Genomic DNA, 16644 nt, shown 5'->3' with positions numbered 1-16644 from the left:
TTTTTCCAATTCCATAAGATGGCTTGTGAGATTGTTGATGTGCTCTCTTTCTGTTTTTCGAATGTAGGCATCTAAAGCGATAAATTTTCCTCTCAAAACTGCTTTTGCAATATCCCACACGTTTTGGTAGCTTGTGTCTTCATTGTTGTTATGCTCAAGGAAGTTAATGATTTCCTGTTTTATTTCTTCCTGCACCCATCTGTTATTCAACAGAAGATTGTTTAATTTCCATGCCTTTGGGTGGGGTCGAGCGTTTTTGTTAGAGTTGAGTTCCACCTTTAGTGCCCAGAGACATCCATACCTTGCCCACATGGGCCCCTACAGATCAGCTCACAAATGTGGCAGCTGGTTTCCCTTAAAATGGCCTAAAGAGCAAGAGAGAAGGTGCTCAAGACAGAAATCATAGTCCTTTTGTAAGTAGATCGCAGAAGTGATATCCCATCCTTTGTATTCTATTCATTAGAAGTGAGTCCATAAATCCATCCCAGATCCAAGGAAAGGGGCTCATGCAAGGACATGAAAACCAGAAAGCAGGGATCACTGGGAGCATGTTCAAGGTTACCTGCATAGTGCGTCTGTGAATATGTGTGCATGTACATGAATATGAACATGTATGTTTATGTACACATACACATAGGCATATGTGTGCTCATAACATATAAATACATGTGTATCAATATTTACAGAAAAGAGTATTTATGTTTCAAATGCCTGATGTATCATATGTGGTAAGATGCAGCATTGTTGCTACCATTAACAAGACTTCTCTGATAGTCTAGGATAAACTCCTCTCTGTCAATAATTCTTACCAAGTCTAAATTGAGCAAAGTGAGAAAAGGGTTAGTAATTTCAGTAATGACAGGATTGAAAACCTATAATGAAAGTTAATTTTTTTTGTAAGTTGTATTACTTTTCCACCATGTGCCATCTCTGATTTCAAGCTAGGGGCTTCTGTCCTTGGCTTAATGATTTAGAAGGCTCTGCTCCAGCCCTCCTTGGGGAACCCCCACCACTATGGGACAAGAGGCTATAACCACCTGGAGTTCTTGCCTGATCATCTTTTTCACACTCTTTACCAGGACCTTGAAATAAAGGGCATGTGTTCCCCTAGACCCAAGAGATATGTAAAGGGTGGCTGTTTAGGGCATAGACAGAGTTTAAACATGGGGTAGACATGGGGACTCATTTTTTGGAGAAAAAGTAAAATCTCACTGAAGCTGCCATAGGCTTGGAATTTTTAATTATTATTATTATTGTCAAGTTCTAGTTCTTCCTAGAGACTTCCAGCTTTCCCAGAGAGCAAAGGAATGTTTCCAAATATGATCTATTTCCTATTCTTTTTTTTTTTTTTTTTTTTTTTTTTTAGAGACAGAGTCTCACTGTACCGCCCTTGGTAGAGTGCCGTGGCGTCACACAGCTCACAGCAACCTCTAACTCTTGGGCTTACGTGATTCTCTTGCCTCAGCCTCCCAAGCAGCTGGGACTACAGGCACCCGCCACAACGCCCGGCTATTTTTTTTGTTGTTGTTGTTGCAGTTTGGCCGCGGCCGGGTTTGAACCCGCCACCCTCGGCATATGGGGCCGGCGCCCTACTCACTGAGCCACAGGCGCCGCCCCTATTTCCTATTCTTATACAGCTAGGTATTTGGAAGATTATGTGTGAATTCTGAGAAGAAATACGGTGTGTAAGAAGGAAGCAGAAATGGCTGCTTTTCTGAGAGAGTTTAAGAAAGAAACACCACTTGTGGGGAGAGTTCCTTCAGAACGCTGATGACAAAGCATGTCATGGGATTAGGGCGAGTCCTGTGTTTCCCTGTCAGCTCAGAACCTACCACCATTCTGATAACTCAAAAAATGTTGATGCTTAGAGCATCAGGTGATAGCATCCTAAGCCTGGACCCTGGAGAGCAGCAAAAGGCATTTTGGAGATAACTGAAATGCAGGTTACTTCAGTAGTCTGAAGGGCAGCAGGTATTAGCCAGGAAGAGAGAGAAAAGGAAGACACTTTTGAAGGATGCTGCAAGATGGCTGAGGCTGCCTATTGCTGACTTCAAGGTGTAGGGGAAATCTTTACACACCCAGCTTGCAGGGTTTCAGTTGCTGGCATTTGGATGTTAAAAGTTAAGCAGTGAACATGAAAAGACAATTCACAGAAAAAAGTACATTGATCAATAGACTTTTGAAAAGATATTCCACTTCACTAAATAAATACGAACTAAAATGTTTAGGTAAAGTTTTCTATAGTTAAGTTGGCAAACTTTAACAAAATAGATATCACCCTAGAGCAGCGGTTCTCAACCTGTGGGTCACAACCCACAGGAACTGTATTGAAGGGCCTCAGCATTGGCAAGGTTGAGAACCACTGCTCTAGAGAGAAAGAAACACCAACATGTGTAATCCAATGATCTCATCAAGAAATTTTATCTATTGAAATACTAACCCAGATGCACAAAGATATTTATTACAACATTGGAATACAATAAAAAGTGGACAATAAATGTCCATCGATGGAATAGTGACTAAATAAACTATAAGGTATATTACAATGGAACATAATGCAACAATTCATTCTAACTCTACTGACTTGAAAGGAAGGTTTATGAGATGGTAAAAAGAAAATGGAAGTCTAAAGAACAAATTATATAGTTTAATCCCATTAAAAAAAAAAAGTATGCATACAGACTCAAAAGTTACCCTACCATAGTTTCTTAGACACTGGCAAAGATGAAACTTCTGGGTCAGAGACAAAGGAGAGTTTATTACTCAAAGTAATAGCATTGACAGAATATCAGTATGCCATCAATTGTCCTGCTCACAATTCCCAGAGGGCAATATGAAATAGGCCAGGTGATAGGGCAGATACAGCGAGTTGGTTTCAGAAGAGGAAACCTGAGAGGTAGGGAACCCAAATCTTTTTTTTTTTCTTTTTTTGACTGTCTTAATTTATTCAGTACAACAGAAAAAAAAATTAACAGTACAAATTATAATATATAGAATTGGGCTAATTTTGTAGCTTTTCTCTAGGTCATTTAACATAGACCCCATAGGGCCTTTCATACCATCAAAGATTCGCTCTTTTTAAATTAATTAATACATTGAAAGAAAAGTTATTCAAGAATTCTTCTAATTTTTATTTCTCTCTGTCCACAAATAAATCTATATTTGAAATTTGAAAATATCAGCAGTTATTAAGTGAAAACTTAATTAGGATTTGTCTAAAATTAGGATTATAGAAATAAGTGCTCATATTCAACTATTTTTCATAAGTTCTGTTTCTATGATTCTTATTTCTCCAGAATAGTTTTATCTTAACACATAAAATCTAAGCTCAGCTCTTAGAACCCAAATCTTTTATGCTAGGCATTAAGGCTTCCTGGCCTTGCCTTTATTATACAAGAGGGATACATAACATTACCTTTATTATGCTGCCCCATAAAAAACAAAAACAAAAATAAAAAAAACACATACCTTTCACTCTGAAGGGAGACACTATCTTCCAAGGCTGTTTGCTATACAAATATCACTGAAAAATACAGTCCTGAACCTCTGCTTATGTACAGTCACATGAGAGATTCGGTGGAAAGTTATCCCCTCGCGTTCCTCTATCATTTTCATTTTCTACGAACAAAAAACTATAGCTATCAATTAATTGTTATTTTGACAATAATTAAATGTTATTTTACCATAAAACAGTAAAAATGTTGATACTCCGGTCATCAAATAGATTTATCTTTTACACTTATGGTATAAGAATATGTACTTATTGTGGCTGATATATTATTACTCATTCTATGCTCATTTTACACTGTATTAAATGGGTGATAATGATCATTTTATCTAATAAATATTTTTTCATCCACTTAGAAAACTAACATCCAGATTGATCACTGGAATTATTTAAGATAAAATTAGAAAGAAAAATGTTTTAAGTTATAAAGCTTTAATGATATCCATTACATGCATAACTTTTTCTTACACATTTTTCACTAAAAAATTGTTCTTTAAAAACTATTATATGTCGGCATCTCAACAATACTCTTCTATTCTGCAAACAACGGGGAGAGGGTTAATTAAACAATACATTTTTTGAGCTAAACTTCCAACTTCATTTTACTGTTGAAGAAACTGAGACCCAGAGACAGTGAGTGATTTGAAGGTGGCCAACATCTAGTTAATGTCAGAGCTGAGACTAAGCCCCACATGCCCTGACTTGGAGCACAAGGCTCTTTCTTCTTAGCCAAACCTACATACATGATAGGGTAGAGCTCTCAAACTAGGGTATGCATATCCCTGCAGGCAATGGCAACTAGCCAGGGAGGTAAAGCCACAGGATAAACACAGGGTGTCTTGCTTCAATGTAAATATTACAAAAAGATTTGAGGAGAAGTAGGGAAACCACTTTATTTTTATATTCAAACAAGATTGATTGTGAAGAGGAATGAACATTTTACATGAATTTTTTAAATTTCAGACTGAATTCCTCAGGCTATAATCCCAAACCATGGAAGATGAATTTTTCTCTGCTCATTCTGCTAGGGATACTTCTTTTGTAAAAATTTTTTAGGCCACCAACATGAGGGTGTTTAAAAAGGATCCTTTATTCAAAAAGTGTCTTTATTAACCTCCACCTTTCACATCCCATAATTAAATTTGCTTTATTTTAGCCCTCATAATCAGTTAAATTGTAACTGTTTCTTGAAGAAGGAGCCCATTAAGACCTTATAATAAATCAATTCTGGATTCCTTTCCTATTTCCTGAAAATAGTTTTTTTTTTTAATCATTCGCTTTTTAATTAGTATAAGCCAAAAAGTTTAAAAAATACAGTATGAAAATTTTAAGTGTGATTTTAGTAGACATTAACTGATGAATAGTTTACTTTTGTAAGATACTTTCTAAAACTCTTTTGCATATGGTCCTAAAATCACATTTGTAGGATATACAAAATTCAGCAAGTATTATGCTTTTTCATTTTTCATGCAGCATATTCATGAAAAATATATGAAATGCTGTAGCACATATTAACAGCAAAAATAGGAGACAAGAGGCCAATAAGTTATTTTATAGCTTTCTCAGTGGACCATTTCTCTCATGTGATTTTTATTTTCAGCATTAAAAACCACTTAAGCAACAGTTCCCAGATGACTATTCCCTTCATCATACCTTGGAGGACTTTTCCTCCCACTCCAGCCCCCAGTATGTTTTCGAAGTACAGAAATAATATATGCTTGATTTCCCCACTGAGAGATTTTTTTAATACTCCATACATCAGAATTTTTAAAATGCAAGTAGCCTGATGTATTTCAAAATTCTACGTTTGATTCCTAGACTTCGAGTTCAAACTTGGAGCCAAGAAACCAACTCATTCAATGCAATCAACTTTTTTAAAGTGCAGTATGTTAGGCCCTGGAAGAAGAAGATAGAGCTGTCTCAATAGGGTCCTGCCTCCCAGGTTTCCTAAGCTAGAGGGAAACAAGACTCACACACCAACGAATGGATTAATAAACTGTGGTATATGATGTATACCATGGAGTTCTTTTCAGCTGTAAAAAAGATGGAGACTTTACATCTTTTGTGTTAACCTGGATAGAGTTGGAGAACATTCTCTTTGGTAAAGTATCACAGTAATGGGAAAGCAAGTATCCAATGTATTTAAAACTAATATGAAGCCAGTAGACAAATTAATACAGACCCACAAGAGAAAAACTCAGTTTAATTCAAGTTTGGCAAGAGGAGGGAGAAGAGAGGGGGATTGGTGTGCTCCCACATAATGGACACAATGTAAGGGTACATGGCACACTTCCTGGGTGAGGGGCACAACTACAACAGGGACCTCACCTAACAGAGGCAAACGCTATAACCTACACCTAAGCATTTGTACCCTCACAATAATCTGAAATAATGAATGTATAAATAAAATCCAAAGTACAATAAAATAATTTATGCTAGTGTTCCAACACAGCAAGAGGAAATGTCAATTTCATAAATGAATTAATTCCACAATTGGAAGAGACTGGCTACCTAGTGGCTCAGTTTAACCAGTTTCTGCGAGGGAAAGGATTTCTCAGCTACTAAACCAATATGTTCTTGGCCAGTGAGGTCAGCAGGGCTCCTTCCATTTTTCTGTGCACCTGGAATCTTGAGGAGCCTAAATATGCCCCCCTCCCATGTCCATCCCGGGTCTGGGTTTATGGAGTGGCAAGTGAGGCATTGGCCTTGGTGCAAGACGTAAGTAGCAGGCACCAAAAACTCAGCATTTAAAATAAATACTTCAACGCAATATTTTTAAAAACCCAAAATGTATACAAAAAAAAAAAATCCACAAGGAACAAAATATCAAAATGTTAAAGACAAGATTGGTAGTACTGACTCTTATTTTTTCCCTTTTGGATCAAGTTCCACTGAATTACCGCAAGGCACCGCTTCACCCCCACCCTCAACGTCAGGCCACGGGTGGCGAGACACATGTAAGTTTCAGAAACCTAAATTTCTGATATTCAGATCTTAAATCAATGAAATGACCCGTGTGTGGCCGTAGGTCCAGCGCCTCGGCCCACTTGGGGTCTGGAGCAGAGCTCAGAGTCCTCCGGCTGCAGCCTCCCCACTCATCACCCCGCGCAAGGGAAACCCGAGGGTGTCCTGGGCACCACGCGGGGCTGCGCAGGGCCGCACGCGGCAACGTCACAGAAGTCAGGGTTTGGCTTCAAATCTTCCCTAGTTTGGAATGGCTTTTAGTGGACCCGAATGCGGTAACTGTTGGTGACAGAACAATGAGTCGCTGGCCAAGCCTCGTCTGTAACACCCGCAGGGGTGATTATCACTGCCAGCCACCACCCCTATGTCCCGTGGACCTGACCCTTCCTCCCCGCGCCTTCCGACACCTGAGCGTGCCTAAGGCACCATCTGCCCTTCAGAACAGTCGCCGGGTAGGCCACTGCCCCGAAGCCTGTCCTGGCTGTGGGTGTCCTCCGGGTCTGAGGAGAGGAGGCGGGTGGGAGAACAAGGGCGCACCCCACCGGACCCTCCACCTGGGCTGGGGGTCCATGAGCTCTCGGGCAGGGCTTGGGGCCAGCCCTTGATATCCAGACTAAAGGACTTTCCACTCAGCTTGTGACACACGAGTGTGTGTGTGTGTATAAATTGTGGTTGTTTAGAGATTAAGTGGAACAGCCTTAAATGTTGGGGTCTTTGTATGTATCTTCCTGATATATCATCCCCCTGAAGTACAATGAACCCCTTGAAGAGGAAAGGTTTCTTGATGAACCACGCAAGCAGAGTTGAGAACGGTTAAGATAATGACTAAAAGAATATTGCGGTGGGGTCAGAACTGTGCAGCCTAGGAGCAAGCAAGGGTTTCTAGAGTTCTTCCACCTGTCTGGAAAAACTTGGAGCTACTAGGATTACACAGTCCTACTAAAGCTCCCAGGACTAGGGGCTCTGCTCCAGACCGCAAGTGGGTCCAGGCACCTGTGTAACATTCAGTTTCTGTAATGAACTGAAAGCCAGGCACACTAAGTCCTGACTGGCAGCGTGTGTATGCTGCGTGTAGGTGTAGGAATTTATCGTCAGAGAGGACATTTTCTTTCCCAGATTTTTTTTTTTATTTTTATTTTTTATTGTTGGGGATTCATTGAGGGTACAATAGGCCAGGTTACACTGATTGCAACTGTTAGGTAAAGTCCCTCTTGCAATCATGCCTTGCCCCAGATTTTAATGCAGGCCTCATTCTTCTAGAACGTAATAACCCCACAATATCTAAACCTCTTTTCTGTCTGTCTAGATCCTAAGGCATTGAGTGTTGGCTGAAGCTGCTGCTACTCTCCCCCTGCCACGACTGTTTCATCCCAGTTCTGTGTTGGGTTGTTTTCATTTTCATTTTATGTTAAACAATTAATGTGAAATTGGATTTCTCCTCTTATTAGCTTACTGAAACTATCCTCCAAATCCAGTGCCTTTCTGAGTGACGTCCTCTACCGCCCAGATGGGGGCAGATGTCATTTTTTTCCTCCTTGAATTCCTCTCGTGGCTCCTGCTTCCTCCACCTAAGTCTATAGGCAGCCTTCCCCTGTCTGCTTCCCAGCATGTTTTTCTCCCCCTCTCTCCACACAGACACATCACAATGCTCTTCCTTGTGTCACTTTGTCCTGCGGCTGACTCCACCAGGTCCACGCAGCCACCCTGGTGGAATCTCTGTGAGACCCGAGTTCACACTTGCAGCTTTCTGGTGCACACCTTTCCCTGTGTGTTCCATCAGGGCCTCAATTTCAGTACTCCTCAGAGCATCCCTCTTTCCCCAATCACCTTTCTCATCATCATGTCATTACACCACCATCATCTGGGGACACATTGCATCACGTGGTGACTCTCTGCCTTTAGTTATTTGCCATTTCCCACCTAGTCTCCCTAAACACATGTCTGTCACTGCTCATTCCATGCTCGCCACCAGCTTGGGGCAGGATTGTTAGCTGGCTTGTTTTCAGCGGTGGCTTTGCTTCTTCTCTACCATTTCCTCTACAACTCAGGCCCCCATACACTTTGCTGCTAGGGTCAACTCACCAAGCCTAGCTTTGTCAGGTTCTTTTTTCTGGCTCAAAAATCCTGTAATACCTGCCTATTGCCCCCAAAATGATACTGAATCACTCAATGGTTAATCAAGCCTGTGCTTTCAGGGTACCAAAAAAACAAAGACACCAAAAGAGAGGAAGGAGAAATATTTCAAAATAACTTGATACTGGATATTGTTTAAAAGCATTGATGTAATTGTCATGAAAAATATCATAACTTACTAGATTTTCTTACACAGATTTTACCATAAAGTTACTGAGTAAATATAGTTCACATATATGTATACATACACATGTTTATATATACCATATAAGGTTAAATTAATTTTACATTAAATATGTAAAATATATAATTTTAAGTTAAAGTTCTCAAGATCTGTAACAGTTTTATCTGGGCACCGATTAAGCCTAAATTTCAAAGTCAGCACAAATAATGTGATTAATCCATCTTTCTACTTTATTTATCACAATTGCCTTCCACATACCTTTCACTGTAGCCAAAGGCGTGTAGCCCCCCATGCCTCACAGTTTCTTCCCCTATTTCCTCTCTTTTGTGGACTTCTTCACTTTTTCTGCCTATATCCTATTTCTCTTTTCTCCTCACTTTATACGGGCCAGCCCAACTGTCAGTCCTGCCCTGAAATATTCTCAGAGTGTCCAGGCTGACGGTACAGGCAAATTGTCTTTTGCTTTATTATGCTTTGCAGATACCGCATTTTTTATAAGTTGAAAGTTTGTGCAACCCAGCATCAAGCAAGTCTATCAGTGCCTTTTCCCAAATGGACATACTCACTTCCTGTCTCTGTGTCACATTTTGGTAATTCTCACAGCATTTCACACTTTTTTCTCTATTATTATATCTGTTTTTTCTCTATTATTATATCTTTTTTCTCTATTATTATATCACTGATCTTTGATGTTACTGTTGTAGTTGTTTTGGGGCACCAAGAACCATGCCTGTTAATCTGTAAATGGTGGTGTGATCCGACTGATCTACTGACCAGACATTCCTCAGTCTCTCCCTCTCCCTTTGGGACTCCTTATTCTCTGAGACAAAGTAATATTAAAATTAGGCCAATTAATAACCCTCCAATGGCCTCCAAGTGTTCAAATGGAAAGGAAGATTCACACATCTCTCACTTTTAAATCAAAAGCTAGAAATGATTAAGGGTTATGAGGAAGGCATGTTGAAAGCTGAGAGAGGCTGCAAGCTAGGCATCTTGCACCAAATAGCTAAGTTGTGAACGCAAAGGAAAGCTCCTGAAGGAAATTAAAAGTGCTACTTTAGGGAACACATGAATGATAAAAAGTAAAACAGCCTTATTGCTGCTATGGAGAAAGTTTTAGTGATATATATGTAACACCAGTCCAGCCACAACATTCCCTCAAGCCAAAGCCTAATTCTTTAGTTAGCATGACCCTCTCTTCAACTGTATTAAGGCTGAGACAGGTGAGGAGCTGCAGATGAAAAGTTTGAAACTAGCAGAGGCTGGTTCATGAGATTTGAGAAAAGAAGCCATTTCCATTACATGGAAGTGCAAAGTGAGGCAGCAAGTGCCTATAGAGAGAAGGGGCAGGAAGATATCCAGATCTAGCTAAGATAACTGATGAAGTAGCTACACTAAACAACTGATTGCATTGTAAACCAGACAGCTTTCTGGTGAAAGAAGATGCCATCTAGGACTTTCTTAGCTAGAGAGGAGAAATTAATGCCAGCCATTAAAACTTAAAGGACAGGCTTACTCTTTTATTAGGGGTTAATACAGCTGATAACATTAAGTTGAAGCCAATGCTCATTTACCATTCTGAAAATCCCAGGGCCCTTAAGAATTATGCAAAATGTACTCTGCCTGTGCCCTGTAAATGGCATAATGCTGCTTGAATGACACGACATCTGTGCACAGCATGATTTACTGAATATTCTAAGACCCACTTTTGAGACCTACTGCTCAGAAAAAAAGACTCCTTTCAAAATATTACTGCTCATTGACAATGAGCCTGGTCACTCAAAGTTTTTTTTTTTTTTTTCACCCCAGAGTTTTAATGGAGAAGTACAAGGAGAAACAACATCCATTTTATAGCCACTAGATCAAAGCATCATTTTGATTTTAAAGTCTCACTTTAAAGACTTAACTTCATCAGACTATATCTGCCATAGATAGTCATTTTTCTAATGGATATTGAAAGTCTGGAAAAGATTCCTCATTCTACAGCCTATTAAGAACATTAATTCTTCATGCGAGGAGTAATATAATAACATATCAATATTAACAGGAATTTGAAAGAAGTTGATTTCACCCCTCATGGATGACTTTGAGGAAGACTTCTATTGAAGAAGTCACTCCAAATGTGGTGAAAATAGCAAGAGAACTAGAATTAGAAATGGAATTTGAAGATGTGACTGAATTGCTGCAATCTCATGATACAACTTGAATAAATGAGAACTTGCTTCTGAGGAATAAGCAAAGAACGTAGTTTCTCAAGGCTGCTATGATGGCTCGCGCTTGTAATCCTAACACTACGGAAGGCTGAGGCAAGATCACTTGAGGCCAGGAGCTCATGACCAGCCTTAGCAAGAGAGTGAGACCACATCTCTACCAAAAATAGAAAAAATTATTCAGAAGTGGTGGTGCACACCTGTAGTCCAAGATACTCAGAAGGCTGAGGCAGGAGGATCATGTAAGCCCAGGAGTTTGAAGCTGTAGTGAGCTATAAGGATGCCACTGCACTCCAATCCAGGCAATGGATTTAGACCATGTTTAAAAAAAGAAAGAAAAAAGTTGTTTCTTAAGATGGAATGTACTCCTGGTGAAGATAAGGTGAACACTGTTGAAATGACAGCAAAGACTTTAGAATATAACATAAAGTTAGCTGCTAGAGCAGCAGAGTTTGAGAGCCTTGACTCTTATTTTGAAGTTCTAATGTGAATAAAATGCTATCAAATAGTTTCACAGGCCATAGAGAAATATTTTGCAAAAGACTTCTATTTGGCAAACATTATCGTATTTCAAGAAATTGCTACAGCTCCCCCAGTTTTTAATAACCCCATCCTGAACAACCAATAGCCATCAACCCTAAGAGGACAACCTCCACCAGCAAAAGGATTATGACAGGCGTCCTCCAACTTTTTAAAAAGGGGGCCAATTCAGTGTCCCTCAGACCGTTGGAGGGCCAGACTATAGTTAAAAAAAAAAAAACAACTATGAACAAATTCCTATGCACCCTGCACATTTGAAATAAAAAAACAAAACAAATACAATCACACCACGTCATGTGGCCCGCAGGCCACAGTTTGAGGACACCTGCAAGGCTCAGATAATCACTAGTATTTTTTAGTAGAGAAGTATTTTTACATTAAGGCATGTAAATTTTTTAGACATATTACTATTGCATACTAATAAACTATAGTGTAGACATAACTTTTATATGCACTGGGAAACCAAAACAATTATGATTTACTTTACTGAGATATTCACTTTATTGTGGCAGTCTAGGACAAAACTCGGCATATTTCTGAGGTTTGCTTGTAAATTCTTCTTCCTCTTTGTATGTTTTCCTTTTCTTATAGTCCTTAACATTTGCAACCATTTTTACAGTATACATGATCCTGCTCTTACTAAAAGGTTTGCTTTTAAAGATCAGGTGTCTAACCTGATTAATCGTCTCATTTACCAGCTAGTCCCAGATGCTAACTAGTCACAACTTGAACTAAGCCCTCGGTAGTTTATGGTTCAATAAATGGTTAAACTGATCTGTTTGGACTTACTAATTAGAAAATGCTTATTTTAAAGAATGCTCATTTTGTACAAATGTTATGGAAAATGGTGCAGTGATTAACCCAAAAAATTAAACATAGAATTACCACATGATTCAGACATTCCATCTCTGGATATATACCCAAATGACATGAAAGGCAGGGATCCGAACAGATATTTTTATATGTCCATCTTTATAGTAACATCATTCGTTATAGCCAAAAGACAAAAGCAACCTAAGTGTCCATTAATGGATGAATACATAAAGAAAATGTGGTCTATCAATACAGTAGAATATCATTATATTCAGCCTTAAAAATGAAGTTCTGACACTTGCTAAATGAATGAATCGTGTAGAGATTATGCTAAATGAAATAAGCCAGTCACAAAAGGACAAACACTGTAGGATTCCACTTATATGATATACACGATCAGATTCATAAAGACAGAAAGTAGAAGGATGGTTGCCAGGACTTGGGGAGGGGCTCATTGGGAGCCAGTGTTTAATGAGTGCAGTTTTGGTTGCAGAAGATGAAGTTCTGGGAATGGATGGTGGTGATGGTTGCGCAGCAATGTCAAAGTGCTTCTTGTGGACGTACTTAATGCCACAGAGCTATACACTTAAAGTGGCTAACACAGTAAATTCTATGGTGCACAATAAGAAGAAAATAGTTTAGGGAAAGGATGCTTCTTGTGCTTCTGTAGATCAGAGAATATGCTACTAGGGAGGTTGTGTGTTGATGAGGATCTGGTACTGCAAATATAAAACTTCTGGACACATTTTTGTATTCTTTGCACTTTGATATTAACACTTTATATCAGATTAATATAAAATTATCATTTGGAAAAAACATGCCAGGATAAAAAATTGTGAACATAAATAATTAATCATGCCAGTGATTTGCATGTTATACAGTTATTTCAACTTCCCTTTTCATGTCTTACATTTCTAAATTTGATTTAAATCCTTAAATATTTATCCAATGCCTAAAGTTTTCAAAATGAGTATTACTTTCTGATTATCAAATTAATGTGTTTATTGTAAAATATTCACACATTATTGAGTAAATCTATTGCCTAGGAAGTGAAAGTCCCTTATGATCTCAAGTGGTGACTTTTGCTAATAATTTGGAGTGTGTGCATTTTGTATACATATAAATGTGATGTTTAGGACAAATACTAGTGTACATACAATGTTATACTGCCAATTACTTTTTTACTTAACAATATATTTTGGATATCTTTAGATATCTACATATCCATCTGTATTAGTCAGGGCTCTCCAGAGAAACAGAACCAATAGGATATATAGAAAGAGCTTTATTATAAGAGGGATTAGATTGCTTGATGATGGAGTCTAAGAAACCCCACAATCTGAGGTCTAAAAGCTCGAGGCCCAGGCAAACCAATGATGTAATTTAGTCCAAGTCCAAAGAACTGAGAACTAGAAGTGCTGATGTCTGAGGGTGGGCAAAGTTGGATGTCCCAGCTCCATTAGAGAGAGTGAATTCACACTTCCTCTGCCTTTTCGTTCTGTTTAGGCCCTCAATAGGTTGAATGGTGCCTGCACTGGTGAGGGGGGAATCTTCCTTTCTCAGTCTACCCATTCAAAAGTTAATCTCTTCCAGAAAACCCCTCAGAAATGTACCAAGAAATAATGTTTTACCAGCTATCTGGGCATCCTCTAAGCCAGTCAAGTTGACCCCTAAAATTAACCTCAAACTATTTCTCTAATTTTTTCAACTACTGCACATTGCATTGTGAGGTCACATCTTAAATTAACCCATATTTGAATTAAAGAGATATATGTCACAACTACAGACAGAATATGCTAAAACAAGCAATGATATTCACATTTTTCTGTATGTACTCATCTGTATGTTTGTGAGTGCCGGATGTGGAATGGTTGGATCAATTTAAAAGAACATTTATAATTTTAATAGGTGGCTGCAAGATTTTAGGTCTACTTTGGCTGCCTTAAATAACCCAAACACTTTGCAAAGTTGTGATCATATGTAGTAGAGCTGATAGTTTAGGACTTTAAGTAAAAACACCTAGGTGAAGATGTCTAAGCCTGATCCAATGGGTTTGTCTAAGCCCCAGATTCATCTTGTATAATGGAGTGATGAAAATACTGTATGGCAGCAGTTCTCAACCTATGGGTTGCAACCCCTTTGTAACAATGAAAATACATCCTGCATATCAGGTATTTACATTACGATTCATAACAGTAGCAAAATTACAGTTATGAAGTGGCAACTAAAATAATTTTATGGTTGGGGGTCACCACAACATGAGGAACTGTATTAAAGGGTTGCGGTATTAAGAAAGCATTAGGAAGGTGGAGAAACACTTGGGAATGAAATACCTGAGCCTAGGAATTCTCCAAAATCATAGACTCAAGGTGCTTAACAAGGAATGAAGGGAAGTTTAAGACTATAAATTTACAGCTGCCCTCCATCACTGTGATAGCTACAGATTCCTCACTTCTTGCCATGTTTGTTCATCTACTAAATTTAACTCTGCTGAAAGTCTTCTGCTAAATAGCAAAGCCAACGTCAAAATTTTGTAAGTTACATACAAAAGTGTATGTCAATTATCACTTTCTCATTCATAACAAATCCCAGCTGAAACTCAGTGAATGTTTTGCCTCTGATAATTAAAATGTCTGTTAGATTCCAGAACTTTTGTTATGTCTTGTTAGCTCTACTTTTTCATGGCAAATTATAGACAGAATCTTATTTTTCATATGGTTTTAGATCTTGTGGCCTCTAAATGTTATGTTATAGTTCAGAAAGGAACTTAAGAAGAAAAATCTCGTACTTAAATAGCTGTTGCTGGATTTGTATTTTCAAAACAAAACCTATGGGAATAAAAGATGCTTCTTCACCAAAAATTCCCACAGTGTCTGTTAATAACTCATAAAAAATGAAGATGCTGTTGCTTGTAAGGCAGGAAAATATATTTATTCATTTATTCAGAGGAAAATGATATTTGTTCACTTCTTTATTCATTCGTTTCACAATTTTTGAGAACTTACTGGCTGCCAAGCATAATGTGACAAGCACAAAAACAAACACCCATAATAATGTACATTAAATACTAATCTCTCCACCTCCAACCCTAAGTGTCTTGTATGAATGTAGGAAACATATCAAATACTAATTTTTCATGTTCAGGAAGAACTTAAGAGTAAATACAGACCAAATTTCTCTGCCTCAAGGAGAATTAAAACTTGGTTTTTGGTGTATGTGTGTATGTATACATTTTTTTCTTTCTGATAAAAAATTATGTGCACACTTGTGCTTAAAATTAAGGATAATGAAATGCAACCTCAAAAATGAGTAAATAATATATAATTGCAGTGTTGTATTTATCAATTTGGAGTGTTTGCCTCCATATTCCCTTTCCTTTTGATCTTCTTGTAGACATTATTGTTATTGACTGCAAATGCCTCAGTATTTTGCTCATTGGAATGTGGTTTGACAGATTGATTATATGTTATCAGGCAGTTGAAGATCAGCTAAAGATATATGGCCACAAGAGGGATGCTGATGTCTTTGAGTTGTTTCTTTCTAAGAAGTAAGTATATCTTACATTAAAAAATGAAAAAGTATTACATTGTAATGTTATAGATTCAAACATTCTTTTCCATTTTCACTCCTCAAGGACTGGGTAGGCAACTTTACCACTTATTGAAGTACACAGTTTATATTAGAGAGGAAATAGAAAAAAAAAAAAAAAAGATTATGGAACCAGGATGAGTTTGAATCCTGGCTTTATAACTTCCAGCTATGGTGATTGTGGGTATGTCATATAACCTCCCTGTTAGGGTTGTCAGATTCCAAATAAATATATAAGGCATCCAGTTAAATTTGAATTTCAGAGAAACAATGAGTAAAATTTTTTCAGTAAAAGTATTTTCCACATAGTACTTGGAACATTAGTTGTTTCTCTGAAATTTACATGTAACCAGTCTCCTGCATTTCATCTGGTAACCCTGTGTATAATAATACTACACTACCTTATTATTCCTGTGTATAATAATGTTGTGAAGATTATATGTGTTTGTAAAAGTTAGAGGAGGGCCTGCCTGATACCCAGTAAGTGCTCAAGCATTAGTACTGTTAATATTATTATTAGGAACAATGGCTCATTATACTCCTCCTATAATAATAACCCCTATTATACTGCAACTCCTCACATTACCTGTACTAGTGCTTACAGGTAAGTTGGAAAACCCCTCCCTTATACTAACAAAGAGCACTCTTTGATTCCACTGGAACTCCCCAAGGTGGCAGATGACAAAGTATGTTCTTCTACAGAG

General features: G+C 38.1%; 1 protein-coding gene across 1 annotated transcript in view; it reads left to right on the top strand.

The window, feature by feature from the left end:
• LRRC72 (leucine rich repeat containing 72) overlaps nucleotides 1-16644 on the top strand; it is a 77521-nt gene that overhangs the window by 12963 nt on the left and 47914 nt on the right. Inside the window, exons 2-3 of the mRNA XM_053608693.1 lie at nucleotides 6537-6924; nucleotides 15826-15899. Of these exons, the coding sequence (XP_053464668.1) occupies nucleotides 6537-6924; nucleotides 15826-15899 (462 nt within the window). The remainder of the gene's footprint in view (nucleotides 1-6536; nucleotides 6925-15825; nucleotides 15900-16644) is intronic.

Source organism: Nycticebus coucang, chromosome 11, assembly GCF_027406575.1.
Source record: "Nycticebus coucang isolate mNycCou1 chromosome 11, mNycCou1.pri, whole genome shotgun sequence".
NCBI lineage: Eukaryota > Metazoa > Chordata > Mammalia > Primates > Lorisidae > Nycticebus > Nycticebus coucang.
The sequence above is the reverse complement of the archived record's forward strand: the minus strand, read 5'-3'. Positions and strand labels throughout refer to the sequence as shown.